Below are 17375 nucleotides of genomic sequence, written 5' to 3' on the forward strand. Positions count from 1 at the left end.
GTGGATTCACAGTCCTCAGCATTCTCTTCTTGGTGGGCTTTAATTTGTTATCCTTAGGGAATGGAGGACCAACTCCCAATGCCTCAATGAAGACATCTCCCTCCTGGGAACACAAATAAGGACTGTTCTTCCAATTCTCCTTTTGCTAAGGGAAAAGAATAAAAGGCACTCACAAGTGTCTAACAAACATAAACTTTTAAAGATAAAGGCTTCAAGAGAAAAGTCTAAAGAAAGGAAGGCTAGAGACAGAAGGGGGCTGTATGGCTTCCTCCATTGACATTTGGTTCTTTGGGCAACCCTCCTTGAGTCAGGAGGTTGACAAAGATGCAGCCAACCAAGGACTGGTGTTGAGTGTGTTTAGCCTGTTGTGTGCTGAGCTCGGCCTCTCTGGATGTGAGCCAGGCCAGCATTCCAGGTGAGTATGAGCCAGTCCTTGGCTTTGTCCAGAGGAGAACTGTGAGCATAAGGAGGAGACTAACCTGAAGTTGTCTAAAAACATGTCCAGGGATTTTTGTCTTTAGGTCACGTTATGCTGTTGTTTCTAATGGTCATCCTTTCCATCTCCCCTCCTCTTTCTTTTTTTCCCTGTGTTTTTATCATGCCTTGAAAATACTACCAAAGGTTCTCTCTCCCTCACATCCTCCTCTCCCTCAAGAGAACCGCTTTGCATGGCAGCCCCCCACCATCCACAGTACCTACAAGGATTCCCTCTATATGAGCTCACCAAAGCCTTACATCCCACCCAGCACCCCCAGCCAGCAGAACCCCTCACCTCCCCAGCCTGTCTCTGGCCCTCTGACAGCTAGATTGGTTCCCAAATATGTGGCGTGTCCTGGTCCTTTGCTTCTGGGTTCCACATCCCCCAGTGCTTCATCCCGACCCCAGCACCACTATGCAGCCACCAGGTTAGTTTATAGTAAGAATGTGAGCTCTAACCCACATCATGAGGCTGTCGGGAATAAAAAGGTCAGCAGCTTATATGTACCCAGTTTATCCAATAACATTTGCCGGGCCGCATTGGAAAACTCTCCTGTTGCACGTGACCCAGCCAAAGACACTCCCTTGGAGGCTTCAGGCACCCGAGCACCAGCCCCCAGCCTTGTGCCCCGCACAGCCGGCACAGGAGAACCACCCCCTGCTCCTTCTCCTGACCCTCCCAAGCTGTTCTTTGACATCCATAAAGATGCCGGTAATCGTGGCGAGAGTCCTTCCATGAGGACTCAGGCTTCGTTCCCAGATGCAGTGAGACCATCTGTGCTAGGCCCCCAGGTTACCTCTGATCCCGAAAACCAGAAGAGCAGAGAACCCTACCTTTTGCAGCCGTGTTATCCAGCCAAGGCAAGAACTTAGGAATGTTTGTGTGTCTTCTTCACTGTCTCTTGAAACTGATGTGAGCAGTGCATTTGTTCTTTGGGCTGCTCCATCCTCCTTTTCCTTATTAATATTGCTGCAGCTTGAACCCCAAATCCTTCTCTCTAAACATCTCAGCACAGATCTCTCTCTGTCTCCCTCTCTTTTTTGTAAATATGTAAGTATGCTGGATCGTGGACTCCGTAGACTGATAATCTGGTGGGATAACGGAGTGTTTCTATTTTATGACAAGGTGCCAGTGAAATCATATCTGCTCCCAAGCTTTCAGGCTCGACAGTGGTTTTGTGGGGTTAAACACAGCCTGCTGCTTGTTCTGTTGTTCTGGCTCTTTCTCTCTCATAAAGTGTTAAAAGGATTCAAAAATAGATGGATGGAAAGTCAACTTGGACGGGGCTCCCTCTGTGTCATGGAGTATCAGGAGGCCAGCTGGCTAGCACCAACTGTCTCATGTACTCTGAGGAAAGGGCACCGATTAAATATTTCTCAGGGTACATCACTGCATGTCCACTCTCGACTGTTTAAATATGGAATTCCTTCCTCCCTGCCGGACCCCTTGACGTAACGACCCCCTTATTTCCTACAGGATGCCACTTCCTCCAGCCCAGCCCAGCCCGAGGTAATAGTTGTCCCTCTCTACCTGGTTAATACTGACAGAGGGCAAGAAGGCACTGCCAGACCGCCAGCGTCCCTGGGGCCGCTCGGCTCCGCTGCCCCAGCCACCGCTGCCCCGGCCACCGCCCCTGCCGCGTTACCTCTGACCTTCCCGACTCTAGATGATTTCATCCCCCCTCATCTGCAGAGGCGGCCCCAGCACAGCCAGCCAGCCAGTGCTCGCGGCCCCCTCCCCCCTGTTAGCCAGACACCACCATCCTTGTCACCACCACCTCCGCTGGTCCCTCCCGCTCTGGAGGACCTCCGCAGAGCCTCGGAGCCCAACCTCTCGGGAGCCGCCTCCAGTACCGTAAGCTTGCTGCACTTGCCTCCCGTCGCCTTCCTAATGTCTGCTCCGGCCGTGAGCCCCCTTTCTCACCCAGCTACTAAATTCTCAAGAAAGCATTGGCTGCTGCTGCGCCTGCGTGATGACTGGACCCCCCTGATGGCTGTCCCTAGAGTGCATGCTTCCTGTGTGTGACCTGGGTCGCCTGGGGCTCTTCACGGGGCTCTCAAGTGTCTCCTCTCCTCTGTCCTGTTGGCAATGCACATCTTCCTGAAGGAACTTTGTCCTCCCTCCGAGGAAACATCTGTGGCCTTTCTGTGCTTGGCTCTTCCTGGGCCAGGCAGATGTAGTGTTGAGAGCCAGGAAAGCTGCAGAACCCTGGGGACCAGCCAAGGGCAGGTGTGGGGCTACAGGGCAGGGTCCCAGGGAGCAAGGAGGTTCTGGGGGTGGAAGACATTCACTCTGGTTGGGCTTGTGAGTAAGCAAATATGCTTTCATAACAGAAGGGGCAGAGATTGGGATTAAAAAAAAAAAGGAGAGAGTTGGATTTAATTGAGGAAATGGAAGACTTGAACAAGTATTAGAACTTTTTCAAAATTAGACAATTCCTGGGACTTCTATGAGGAAGGCCTTAGGGATGCACCAGTGTTCACAGAAAGTTAAATGTCCTTGACACCTCAGGTCCCTTCCAGTAGGGGGAGGTGGGAAAGCCCAATTGTTTTAGGGGAAAAAAAACTGAACCAAAGTACTTGGGTCTTGTTTTTCCTCAGGAGCCTGGGAATAGAGAAGGTCTGAAAGAATCTCAGCGTGAGTTGTAATATGAAGATACATGAGTCTACTTATGGTGCTGTGGGGTTCAGTGGGATCAAGCAGTAAAAGTTTCTCCTATTATGGTCCTTGGCACAGAGGAAGTACCCAATTAGTGTTAGTTACATTGCTGAGGACTTGCCCTAGCAAATGAGGCGCCAGTAACCAGTTAATGAATAATTAATCTTTGAGTTCCTACCGTGTTTTAGGCATTCTGCTAACTACCATAGGTATACCTGTGAAAAAAGTCAGACTGCTTACTCTCTCCCAATGGGATTTTTGGGATATCAGTGTATCAGTTCTCAAAGTTAGTTTGGGTGGGATCATGTGAGGGCCAGGGAGGTCTAGTTATACTCGTAGAGTTTCTGATCTTGTGGGGCTAGGGAGGAGCCCAGGACTCTCACTTGGTCACAAGCACCCCAGGGTTTTTGATATTGGGAGTCCATGCACCATATTTTGAGATGCAGTGAACTGGTGAGTCACATGTTTGGTTGATGGAACTCATCAAATATCCCCTTGAAGAGATGTGCATATCAAATTGGCCCAGGTAGCATGTTAAGCTGGAGCCAGTCAGGCAGAAAGCAGGAAGGAAACTTCTTGTTTGACTTATTAGAGAAATTATAATAAGGCAGCAGAAGCACCAAAGCTGGGAATTGTTACATCCTGGGTGGGAGGCTGTTCTTGACTCTCCAGATGCAGCATAGTGGAGCTAGGCCAGGCCCAGGCCTGGTGTGACCTGTGGGTTTGAATATATTTCTGGCTTTGGGCTTTGCAGCTCAGCCCTCTGGGAGGAAAGTGATGAATTATTCCCTCCCCCTGGCTCTCAGGCTGAACTTCTGGGTGAATTTAAAACTTCTGGTTTGGAAGCATGTAGGCACCTTCCTTTGGTGCAGAATATCTTTCTCTAGAGTAGCAAGTAAAGTGAGCCTTATTTTTAGTGCACTCATATACCATTGTAAGTAGCTTTGTTTTGTGCCTTATAATTTATCATTTGTGTAGCTCTAGGTTTTCATATTGCGTTTGTTTTAGGTGTGCCAGGGCAGATTAGTTGGGACAGTGTCCTCAGTATCTCAAACCTGATAAATCAGCCTGGAGTAGACTTCCCAGGAGTTGGCCTGAGAACTTTTGATTTGGCCCCAGGTAACAGAGTAAGAGGTGAAGAAGGAAATTATTGGGATTCCTCCTCTGAATAGGAGTTGTCAAGTAGAGGAAGGACCTTTGAGGATGGTGTCCAAGCCATGAGTTGATCATTTGCAGCCATTTGGAAAATTAGAGGGAGAAATAAAAATTAGTTTAATTCATTTAGTTTATTTTAGTCAATAGCTGTTTTGTGATGTTTCAGAAATAAGACATGGATCAAAATCTACAAAATGTTTGCACAATCTACCCATGAAGACATCACATTAGGCTTTCATACTTTAAAGAGCTCTGGGCCTGATATTTTGTGTTCCTTGGGTACACTCTGGCAGCATTTCTAAGTCATTTATCTTTATTAAATCACTGTGGAGATAAATTTGGATAAGTGTAGTTATTTTCTACTTTATAAATGGAGGAGTCAAGATGAGGCACTTGTGTACAAGATCATACTGTGCGCTCCTTGGGTCTTGGAAAAAGATTTTATTCACACAGAAAATTGAGCAGCCACTCATTGGCTACATAGGAAATTTTCAGGAGGGAGAGACTGACTGAGACAATGTGTGCAAAGCCCCTACTGGGTGCCAGGAGCTGTCCTGGGTGCTGATACACACATTTTTCTCTTCTGATAAGCATATGTCCTCGCGACACAAACATTAGTTCAGTCACACACTTGGTAGTGGATGGTGGCTTCTGTAATTCACTTGGCATTCACTGAGCACCTGTTATTTGCGGGGCATTGTTCTGGATGGTGGCAGGTGGAAGAGCTGTGACCCTTGTCCCATAGGTACATACACAGTAGTTGATCTCTGAGCATAGTAATTGCTTTAAAAGTAACAATCAGGGCCAGGGGCTAAGCTCAGTGGTAGAATGTTTTCCCAGTATATGTGAGGTCATGAGTTCAATCCCCAGTACAGCAAAACAACAACAACAACAACAACAAAAGTCCATGTATAAAAGTAACAATCAAAATCTTGTTCTTAATACATTTAAGAATGTCATCTTAGTTTTAAGGTTGGTTAATTTTAAAATAGAAACTTTGCAAAATGTATAGATACAAGGAAGGAAACTGTCTGAATATCGTCACTACATTTGAGGGTCCTACTTTTTTTTAAAGACTGGCATTATCCCCTCATACAGATTATAATGTTGGCGTTAATAATTTTATTAGTATTTCTGGTAGAGATCTCAAAATTTTTAAAGTCAGGATTCTCTCAAGTCTTTACTTCAGGGATTTCTGTCACTCTAATGTTAGAGTGGAAAAATGTCACAGCAGGATAGGATAATATTCAGATCTCAGAAGCCAGTTTTAGTAAAATTGCTCAGTGATTCTGATGCCACCTGCAGCTTTCCCAGAGAACCGTTTCTTAACTCTTTCCTGTTCTTACGTCAGTGATTTCTTGTCCTCAGCTCGTCTCACATTTCTCTACACAGTGTACTAAACCTCCCTGATTCTTCCCGATTGAGCCAGCTCTCATTCTTGGATCGCATTTGGAATTGCATGGGTTTTGCATGTCACTCTACCTTGAATTTGAATTTGCTTTTTCAGTAACTGGATTGACCCACAACTCTTACCAGGTGAAAATAATGACTGATGCTGCTGAGACTGTCAGCAACACTCCCTTTCCCTTTCTCTTCCCTTACTAATACCAGCAAAGAGAATATGCATTCCAGACGAGGCTTCTAACTGGATTTAATGATGATATGTCTCACTGATTCCATTTCTTTTTATAAAATTAAGGTCTTTGTAAAATTTTACATTTCTCCCTTTTTAAAAAAGCATTAACTCTAGGTTTCTTGTACATACAATTAGTGACAATATTCATTTTCTTTTCAGGGTTCCAGTCCTCTACTAAATGAAGTTGCTTCTTCCAATACTGGAGCTGATTCCCAAGCCTCTACACCAGCCAGCAAGCCATCATCCGCCTACCCCTCGACAACCATCGTCAACCCCACCATTGTGCTCTTGCAGCACAATCGAGGTAAGGGGAGCCTCACAGTGCACCCCTACTAACTCACTGCAGTCAGCATGGCTGTCCCGTGGTATCTGGGGCAAGACTTCTATCACTGCGCAGAGATTTTCACAAACTTTATTCTGGGCTTCTGCCTCATTTTACCCACATGACCTATAAGATCCATCCCAGCAGGCTGACAGAGATCACCTATTTGCATATGTAAGCCAGGCTAGTGCAGGTACCTTTTCTGCACCACAGGTGCTCCTGGTTTTCTTCAGAAACCAAGTTGTAACCCCCCCAAATAGGAACGTTTGTGTCTCTTAATTCTTCATCATGTGATTTCTAATGAGGCTTTACTTAGAAAATGTAGGTATGATGATAACCTCTTTTTAAGTCGTGTCAGAAATGATTTAGTTCTTTATCAAGATAGATTTCTAGAAAGCAAAATGTTGAGTACTAAATTTAACAAGCAAATATGCTGGGTAGAATTTTCTAAAATATGAAACATGTTTTTATGCATCTAACACAACACGTTTTCTTAGTGACTCTCTGGCCCCCTTCTCACAGCAGTTATTGCATAAGGTTGTGAAACCCTCAAGGACTGAGGTTTGTGTGGCTGCTTACCTTACTCCACGTGGCCCAGGCAGGAATGCGGAGGGTTTTCAGGTTCAGTTTCTATAGTTTCTCTGGCTGCTTTGATTGGTTCTGCTATGTCTCTGAAGGGGCTTGGGATTGGCAAAACTCAAAGAGCTTTGAGATAGTAATGATACATATTGACCCTTCTGCTTTGAAATTCCAGAGGATGATTCTAAATCCCAAGTTTTCCTTTTTTGGGAATTCCATAGAGAGGAGTAAGCTTTCCCTTTTACAAAAGTTCTTTGCAGCATGAAATGGAAAGTTTTCAGGCTGTCTCCCAGTGCAGAAAAGCCTTTTTAGTATGAATTTCAAAGAACAGTGGAGGTTTACTTGTTCTGTTCAGAGCTCAAAGCTCAGATCCAAAGCTTCCTTTTCTTGACTCCTTCTTCGCCTACTTCATAGTTTCCTCCCTTTCCCACCCGCTTCCTCTAACTTGGATGAAAATGGAACTGGAGTCTATTTTTAATTGTTTTCCATACTAAATAGAGGTTTCTGTTTCCTGCTTCTAACTTGAAAAGTAGATATATGTAACATTTTCTTTCACTTCAAATATTCCCACTCAGATCTTAAATAGTCATTTTAGTGGGGCTATTTATTTATTTATTTATTTATTTATTTATCTGCACTGTGTGGCTCCCAAATCAATTTTCTCCCATGGATCTGTGTTCTTCAGGAAAAAATAAGGGTCCCAGCCCCCACACTAAGCTTTGTATAAGCCCATTCTCCCTAGTGTGCCATGCCCTTACTGGCAGTAGCTCTCTGCTCAGAAAGTGTCCATAATGCAGGACAAAGTGAAATTTTAGTTCTCTATGAACTTCTTTATGAGTCATTTTTTTAAAAAAATCTAGTCAAGTAGAAGCAAGTTAATTCCCAGAAGGAAAGGCAGTTTCTTTAAAAATGGTATTTATTCCCCAGGCAACATGGTTTTTGGGAAGTGCCAAGTATAATGTCAGCTGCTCCTGCCAAGTCCCTCCAGTGACACCCAGTGAGACATCTTTGGGCACAGAAATGCCTATAGTTCCTCTTTGTCTCTTCCTTGAACAAGTGAATTCCTCTTGTTCACCCAAATACTTTTAGTTCTTGCTTTCTCTTTTGGTCAAGATCTGCCCTTGGGTTTAAACATCAGAAATGTGCAGCCTGAGACATACCTCCTTCAGAAAAAAAGATGCAGTAATGACGTTAGTTTTTTGGAATTCAATGGCACCTTCATAAAGAACAAAACCATGCATTCACTAAGTAGGTAGGACAGGAAGAGCTGAGAGGAATGGAAGAGCCTGGCCGGCTTGGCCCCGTGTCCCTCATCATAAATAGGGTTTAGGTCAAGTGTTCTTGGCACTGTTTGGGAATTTACCCAACCTAATAGCTCTGCTTTGCCTCACCCGTGAAAACAATTTCTTAACTATTGCAGAGTGTCCCAAGGGAATGATAACTTTACTCCAGTTCTGGACTTCTGCTTTAGTCATGCTGAAAATTTCCTCTTTATTCCCCCCCTGCCTAGATTGTCACAGGGCATGGTACGATAATAATCTTGTTTCTTCAAGCCAACCTCCCTATTAAGAACAAACAAGGGACACCGATCCTCTGGCTTGGCACTGATGGTTATGAGCAAGCATCCCTTTTCTCCTTTTGCCTGAGTTTGCGTACCTCATGTATTTAAGGGTAAATCACTTACCACGAGGCCGGGAAGGAAGATTTGAATCCAGATACTTTTAGGACTGAAGAGGTGTATGGGTTCCCTTGCTCAGGGCTGCTCAGTCTTGTTAATCTGATGAATCTTGTTAACTTGATGATTCAGATTCAGGAGCTATTGGGAAGGGGTGAGAGGATAAGAGTCTACATTTTCAGAAAGCTTGGTGGGCATCCCAGCAGTACTGGATGTGGACCATGCTGGAGATCAGGAATTCAGAGGTTCCCAGGTACATCTGTGGACATAGGAAATTGTCTAGGGATTCCCCTAGAGTTGCTAACTTCTAATTTTGCTAAATAACAGCCCTGAAAAACATCCACTAGTATGTGTGACATAAAATAAAAGAAAGGCCATTTCACTCCTCAGCAATGGGAACAACAGTATTTTAAATTGTATACATTGGCTTCTACTGGCTGGGAAGGACCCTACCAGTGACTTGTGGAATGGAGTTGGATAACCATACATCCCTTTAGATAACACAGAGAACCTTGATGTCACAAGTGAGGAAATAGGCTGAGAGGCGACGTAATTGGCCATTGTCACCTGACAGGTTGCTGGCAGAGCTGGGTCTAGAGCGCCACTGGGCTTCTGCTTGTCCAGCTGGTGTGAACCCTATCCACATGTTGAAGGTGAACAGCTGCTACTTGTACTGTCCAAGAGCTCGCATTCTGCTTTCTTCGCTTCTTACCCCAACTGATTCTAGTGGGAGGATAGATGGAAATGTGGCCACAGGGCATGATGACAGCACCCATGGGCTGGCAAGTGTTCTATTTTTAACTGTGTGGCTGCTTTATATTTAGCAGCCATGGAAGGTAAAGGTCACTTTTGTGCTTATCACATAGCAAGTACACTCAGAACTTTCCAAATGAGATGTTGGCCTCTCCTCCACGTGGTCACCCCGAAGGCTGAGAAATCAATAGACCTTCAGTATTAAGGAGAGCGACTAGCGATGCAGAGAACCTGGATTGGGAGTTTAAAGTCTAGCTTCTAGATCCAGATGATTTTCGGTGTAGTTTGGGCCCCTTATCTGAACTCTCTTGGCCAATGCTGATTTTTCTTAGAATTTCTCCCATACTCTGGACCAGCCTCCTTGCTACAGTCGCTCAGATGTACAGTGAGAAAAATAGTTATGTCTAACAGCTAAGGTTGTTGCCAAGATTGCAAATGTTATGCCTGAAAACACTTAAAACCAGGGTCTGGCTTTGAGCAAGCTCTTGGGAGATGACAGCTTCCATGGTTATGATTCTAATCACCTTTCCTTCAAAGGTACCAAGGCTAGGATCAGATAAGGTCCTGTGCACTTGAAACCAGAGGGAGTGAAAGGTCCCCTTTAATGATAAGATTATTTCCCCCACCCCAGTATTGGGGATCAAACCCAGGGCCTTATGCATCCTGGGCAAGTATTCTATCACTGAGCTGTACCCCCAGTCCCTTTTATTTTATTTTGAGACAGGATCTCATTAAGTTGCCCAGATTGGCCTTGAACTTGGAATCAGCTTCAGCCTCCTGAGTAGCTGGGATTATAGGCATGTGCCAACACACCTGGCTGAGATCATCTTGAGACAAGATGTAAACTGCTAGAAAATGGACCGTCTTGAATTCTGGTGCAAATCTGGAGAGTGAGGAGTTGGGAGACATCATGCCTGTATAATAAAATCCATGTCAACTCCCCTGTCTTCAGCTGACCTGTGTATTTTAGCATCTAAAGGACAATGAGGGTGCTGAGTTTGGGATCCTAACTAGTTATACCAGGATCTCTTGGTCTTACCATGTACTGTATAAATCTCACACTGTGCATTCTTTTCTTTTATCACAGAACAGCAAAAACGACTCAGTAGCCTTTCAGGTAGGTGACAAATATATTTATTTACATATTAACCACTGTGCCTGTTAAAGCCATCTTTCAGTCACCACCCAATGTTGGATCAGCACAATCTTCTGAGCGACCCTAAGAGTTGGGGACTATATTCGTTGCTGGAATCTTTGTTTCAGGGATGATAACAACAGGCTTAGATTCTGCCCCCTGGAGCTTGCAGGCTTGGCAGACAGAAAAGTGAATCAAACTAGTAAACATGTCCCATGGAACTGCAATGAGTAGCTTGATGGTAAGAACAGGATGTTCTGGGTAGGTAGCATAAGGGGTTCTGCTTCAGATGACAGGGTTCATGGCAGGTCTCTGAAGAGGCCACCTTTTGGTTGTTCTCTCTTTCTCTTAGATGTGACAGGTCAGGGTTTAGGAAATGTGGGCAGGTCTTGTACTGTTTGGGTTGCAAAGCCAAATGCCAATAGTTGACCCAAGAGTGATGGGTCCAAGTAAGAACCACCGGGCCAACAGGGTCTGAAACTGCTTTTTGAACTTAAACTGATTTTAAGGAATATCTGGAGAGATTGTCAAAACTCAGTCTTCTGCACTTGGCCTGCAAAAGTTCAGATTTAATGGGTATGCGTGAGAATTTGCATTTTTCACCAGCTCCTCAGTGGTACTGATGCTGCCCTCTGGTGACCACACTGGGTGGCAAGTGGATTATTAAAGCCTGTAATGGGGAGTGACAGCAGATATAATCAGGTAATCAGGGATCACTTCCTGAGAAACTGTGCAGGATGGGACAGTGTTGGGTGGGGAAGGAGCAAACTTGTAGGCTGAAGTTAGGAGGAAACCCAGGAATAGGAGTGCTTAGCCATTTCCTGCTGGATTCCTTGTAGCTGTTCTGCTTTGAATCCTGGTTCTACCACTTACTCATGGTGTCACCACAGGTCCATTATCTGATGTCTCTCCTCTGTGAATGGAGAAAGAAGTATCTCCCAGGTTGTTGTGAAGATCAAAGGAGATTCCACTTATAAAACAGCTGAGCATTGAGCTTTGGCACTTGCAAAGGGCTTACTGTTATCAGTGGGCACTGCCATTGATTCATTATTCATTCTATTGAGTGCCTGCTTTGAGTAGAGCAGAGGCAGGAGGCAGGCTCTGGAGGTGCATCAAGAAAACTGTGCAGCCTATGGGCTGCTAATGGTGTCATGTGATAATTTTTCACCTTTCTTTGGTCATGGCCACTCCTTGAGAGAACCTAACGAAGGCAACAGATTCATTTTCCAGAAAAAGCCACACATGCAAGCATGTGCATGTGAGTTCCATGGAGTTTTAAGTACTCATGAACTCCAGAGTTAAGAACCCTTGATCTGGTGGATCATGGAAGCCACCATTTTCTGAGCAGCTGCTGCATGATTTCTGTGTGACTTTATCCCACTGCTGTCCTTGTGACTCATGCAGAGCTGGGTGGGGAGGACCTGGGGTTCTCACACCCTCTCAGCTTTATCAGGGCTTGGCCACGGGGCCAGGACAGGCTGTGGTTGAGCTCAAGGTCCCCTTCACTTCCCCTCCTTTTGCTGCCACTTCATTCCCCTGGCTCCAGCCTGGATTGCAGAGAACATAGTGGCTTTGGGGGAGAAAAAAATGTGGCTCCTGTGAGCTTCTTCCTACTGTGGGAGTTTGAAGGAATAGATGAAAAGGGCATCCGGCCATATTATGAGACTCAAATTTGGTCCCTTCTTGGGGCTGTTTGTATCTGGGTAAGGGACTTCACCTCTTTGAGCTGAAGTGTCCTCATGTGGGAAGTGGGGGTGACAATCTTTGTCCCTGCCTAGAGGAGCTGATGTGACAGGAATGGGGAGAATGCCTCACAACCAGAAAGGGTTTCTCCACCATGCTGGCCGGCTCAGCCTGGCTCCTGGGTGCTAAACAAACCTGATGCTGTCTCCCTCCTTGAACTCTGGGACAGATTCATTAATGATGTTTGATAGACTGGGGCCTAAAGCAAGTGCTCACTAAATGTTAATTCCTTTTTACAGAGGCCAGCAGTGCTGACACTCTGTAGACCCTGTGCCTTAGAGAAAATAAGGTTCTGCTCCTCACCTGTGGGGGCGGGACTCAGGGTCACCAGTCTTCTGTTTTATCAGAGTCTAATTGAGCCCCTGTGGGCTCAGGAAGAGTCAAATGTGAATAGAATCTACATGGCTCAGGCCCACCCTGGGGAGAAAGGAAAATATGATTGTGACTGGGATAGTGAGGTTGACACAGGACATGGAAGCCACCCTCCTTCCCCTAGGGAAGTGTGAGCATCGTTGTCATCTTCAGTCACAAAACTTTGAGTAGGAAGAAAATCTATCCCACCTCCCATAAATAGAGGCCCCATCTGAGACTGTCAGCGTCATCATCATTTAGGGGCCCAAGACCTTCCTTGTTAAAGCACAGTATAAAATGAGAAGGAAATGCCCCAGGATATCTTGTGAAGAATTAGTGTTTGCTTAGTGAGAAGTAACAGCAAGCCCTCATTGCAACGGGGATGTCAAAGTGGCCCTGTCACCTGCATGGGACACTTGTCATTTTGGATTTTCATTTTATTTTTAAAAAGTACCACTTTTTGCAGTTTAGCCCTCCATATATCAAAATCCACTCAATCATGAATCACGTGACCACAAGTTTCTTAAGTAAAATAATTCAGAGCTAATTTTTATAGATTAAAAGGATTCTTACAACTCCATGGACTGCTAGCCTGTTTTGCAGTTAAGTGATTATTGAGCACCTGCTCTACAGTTTAAAAAAAAAATTTTCAAAGGATCTAGAAACCCTTGAGAACAGCATGTCTGTAGCCCTCATTGTCATAGCATGATGAAGGCCCCTAAGCACTGGGTAAAACAGAGCTTGGAATTAATTCTCCTGCGCCCTCTTGATCTCACTCAGGGAAAGCCCTTTCCAGGTAGGAGGGGAACTCTCAGAGAGCCATGTTAAGGGTAGACTTGGGTAACTCAGAATCCTCCTGCACTTCCAGGCTTCCTGCTAACCCCTTGTCCCCATGTTGGAATTTCCTGGGAGCATGAGAACTCTTCTCATAAAGCCAGTCTGGCCTTAATACGGTGATGGTGCCATGGATCAGGTTTTCTGAAGCACTCACTAAACTGATTCTTCTCACACAGAATATTTAGGAATCATTTTGCCTTTACAAATGCAGCAAGAGTTTCAGAAATCCATTTGAAATCATGGCAGACTGATCCTGTTGAGTTGATTGAAAATCCTCAACCTGAGCATGTGGATTTTACCATTCCCCTACTTCTCCAGCCTCCCCTCCACACAGACATCTCTGAATTTCACTACTTTGCAGGGACCATTAGGTCCTTCCATTTCACCATGGGGTAGCCGCCAGACAGCACTTGGCACCTCTCTGTCAATCAAGGAGCAGATTCCTGAGCACTTACTGCTTGCCAGGCAGATCTGCATGCCCTTCATTCTCATCTTATGGACTGTATCCACAGGACTTCAGGGTCCCCTGGTTTACACCTTTTTGCTTCCAGTCTTTTGACCTCTCCAATTACCATCTGGCTCATTCCTTCCTCCATGCTGAATTCCCTCCCTACAGCCTGCTCATACACTTGTTCCTTTCTCGGCAGTGTGGCACCTACCCACACTGTCCTCCTGAAATGGCTACCCCAGAGTGTTCCTGTGACTTTCCTCTTGCCTAATCTAATGCCTCCTCCTCCTCTGCTTCAATTTATGGTTTTTTTTTTTTTTTCGTGTTTAACCCACATCTTGGAATTCTGTCTTCTCTGGTTTCATGGCACCTTGTTGTGTTTTCTGGTTTATCTCCTGTTCTTCTGATGACTCCAACATCCTTTTGAGGATTCTTTTGCTTTTCCTCCTGTACCTTTGGCATCCCTCAGTGCAAAACTTCAGCTCTTTGGCTATGCTGTCACTTCCTTCCACACTGAACTCTGCCATCTCCTTGATATTAGCCTTGTGAGTTTGCTCTAAAATTGCATTCCTACCAGGGCATCTCACCTGGGCTTCCTCTGTGTTTCTCCAAGGGGTCTTTAGGGCAGTTCTACCTGAGTATCTCACTGTCTTCTCAAATGTATTCTGAAAATGGAAGCAGCCATCTTTCCCTCCCTTCTCCAACCCAGTTTCCTTTCCTAATGTCTCAGTGTGGGTTAGGCTAGGCTCCCAGACTGGAAACCTTGGTGCCATTTTGGAGGGATACAAAACAAGATATGATTCAGAGAGGACTGCTAGGCAGATACTAGGTCAAATCCCAGCTTAGCCACGTGCTGGATGTGTCACTTCAGGTTGGGTACTTTAACTTCTATGTGCTTTGGTCCCCTTAACCATTTTAAAAAAAGGAGGAATGACAATAATTTCTTTTCAGGGTTGTTGGGCAGATAAAATAAAGAGTTTAGTGCAATGCGCGGCACATAATCAGCTCATAGTAGTTCAGAGGCACCCATGCATTTGCTTATGTCGTTCAATTGGGCAGGAACACCTTCCGCTTCCTGTTTATCTGCTTGGCTTCTCCTTAGACATGTTGGATGCTGGCTCATGTATCAGACCTCATCATCCTGCCTTTTCACTGCTGCGCTTGCTTTTTCTGCCCATTAGAATGTAAGCTCCCTGTGGGCCAAGATTCTGAGATATTCACTGTCAGTCCACTATGCACAGCACCTGGCAGGTGCTTAGTCAGTGCCTCTCTAATGAATGACAGGACTTGGAATAACAACTATCATAAATAATTGTATAAATCTGTACACAGGACCTGGCATGTTTATTAGGTCTCCATAATTTCCAGTCTTGAACCAAATTAAATAAACCATAATGAACATGTAGCAGTTTACAGCTCTCTGAGTTCTGTGGTTTAAGTTATCTTGATAAGTTCTCTTACAACCTGGCTGTGAGGTTGCCAATGGAAGTGTTATCACCATTTTTTGGATAAGAAAACTAAGGCACAAAAAAGTGACTTTCCCACAATGAAATAAGAACTTTCCCGTAATGTTTAGCCACCTCCTTATAGTCCTATCTGCTCCCTTAATTTCTGGACTAGTCAGAACTACTTGGATGCCCAGAGCATAATATGCAAACCTCTGCAAAACACACTGTTGGCAAACTTTTTTTTTTAAACACCAAATAATAACTATTTTAGACTTTGAAGCCATAGCTATTCAACTCAGCAGTGGTAGTGTTAAAATACCATAAATAAAGTGTAAATGAACTCATCTGATTGTATTCCAATAAAATTTTACTTAGAAAAACAGATGACTGGCCCATGAGCCATAGTTTGCTGACCCCTGCCCTAAGTGGAACTAGTTCCAGTTGAGAATTAGCAAACACACTTTGTTTTAGCTGGATGGTTTGTGAGTTTTTGCTTTGGAGCTACCAGAAGAGCTTCAGCTAATGATTGCTTTTTATTTCCAGATCCTGTCTCAGAAAGAAGTGTGGGTGAGCAGGACTCTGCACCAGCCCAGGAAAAACCCACCTCGCCTGTCAGGGCTGCTGAAAAAAGAGCAAAGGATGACAGTAGGCGGGTGGTGAAGAGTGCACAAGACCTGAGCAATGTGTCCACGGATGAAGTGGGCATCCCACTTCGGGTATGAGTATTGACCTAAAAGTCCTTCATGGGTTTCAGCTTAACTAAACTGTGATAAAAGCACAGCCCTGATTGCATGTGAACCCGTCTATGGGTTACACAGGCCTGGAGGGGAGGGTGCTCACACTGGCACCAGACCCCAAGTGCCAGACCCACGATAAGCTGTGTTCCAAACTTGGTGTTCAGCAATTTTTCCCAAAGTGGCGTGGGATGTTTATAAGTTTCATGGAAAAAGAAAGGGTTTTGTGGTCAAATGAAAAGGAGGAATGTCTGAGTGGGACAAAGTTGAAGAAATTTCTCTGCAGCAGACCCTCAGAGAGGCTTTGGGCTTGTGAGTGAGTGTTCCAGGGGTGAATGCCACAGGCAATCTTCCTTTATTATTGTTCCATGGAGTCTGTTCAGAAATTCTTGCTCCAGGGTTAGAGCACCCTGGAGAGTGTGAGGTCCAGAGCCCCAGTTTTGGGGTTCAGGAAGAAGATCCCCCTGGGTAGGAACTACCTCCACACATACAAATGGAGGAGGAAACTCTGATATAGCCACTGGAAGGATTCAGCCCACCAAGGCCTCCAGGAGAAGGTGGGGTCTAGTAGCAGCCCTGTCCACTGGTCAGGCATGCTAGTCCTCCTGTCAGCCTAAGGAATTCAGGGAAACCTGCCTTTTGAAACTGGATTCAGGTGAATTCCATTCCTCTCCATGTGTTCACTAGGCCACTGACTACAATGCTTCCCTGTGATTTCCAATTGGAAAAGGGACTAGTTTCTTTTTGCTTTCTTTTGGAGAAAGTAGGTAGACATAGCCGTGGGCTAAGCCTCAAAAGAATGCTGCTCTTGTCCTAAGTAGTAAGTAATTTAGAAAGAGAACTATTACCAAAAGCAGCTATAGCTACAATAAACAAACAAACAAAACCCAGCTTTGTGGTGAGGGTGAAAACTCTGGCATTGAATGCTATAATGGGTTATGTGTTAGTGTATTCATTCTGAATCTGGCCCTATGCAAGGTGACTTTATATGCATTTCTGCAGAATAATCTGGAATGGATTATATATATATATATTATATGCCATGGCATAATAAGCAAGTGTTCTTTGCATCAGATTTCTAGGATTTACTTCAGGTTCCCATAGTTTGTGTTTGGAAATAAATTCTCTGTAAGGATTTTAAAATTTTTTTAAAAAAATTAAGAATGGACATATTTTAAGTCTTTGTATACCTTTATCAAAATCTGCATTCTTTTGGCCAACTATCACTCTGCAAAATGTTTCTATATCTTCAAAATGTTTCTAAATATTGAGATGCTTAGTACTTCTTTTCTGAATCAAGACTAAATCTGCTATGATTGGGTGGATGAGCTTATTCATGTCTGTCTGAATCTCCTAGTTCTTTTTCAATAGTTTTGACTTAAGATGTCACTTCCTGTCTGATTTTGATTTTGTAATCATAAAA

General features: G+C 44.6%; 1 protein-coding gene across 50 annotated transcripts in view; it reads left to right on the forward strand.

Annotated features, from left to right (window-relative positions):
* Sorbs1 (sorbin and SH3 domain containing 1) overlaps positions 1-17375 on the forward strand; it is a 231072-nt gene that overhangs the window by 137865 nt on the left and 75832 nt on the right. For 27 of the 50 annotated variants that reach the window (XM_078035284.1, XM_078035215.1, XM_078035343.1 and 24 more), the window contains 4 exons: positions 1955-2332; positions 6087-6231; positions 10344-10373; positions 15762-15934. In XM_078035284.1, the coding sequence (XP_077891410.1) occupies positions 1955-2332; positions 6087-6231; positions 10344-10373; positions 15762-15934 (726 nt within the window). The remainder of the gene's footprint in view (positions 1-1954; positions 2333-6086; positions 6232-10343; positions 10374-15761; positions 15935-17375) is intronic. The other 23 variants (XM_078036922.1, XM_078037054.1, XM_078036355.1 and 20 more) reach the window with 2 other exon arrangements.

This window comes from Ictidomys tridecemlineatus, chromosome 1, assembly GCF_052094955.1.
Source record: "Ictidomys tridecemlineatus isolate mIctTri1 chromosome 1, mIctTri1.hap1, whole genome shotgun sequence".
NCBI lineage: Eukaryota > Metazoa > Chordata > Mammalia > Rodentia > Sciuridae > Ictidomys > Ictidomys tridecemlineatus.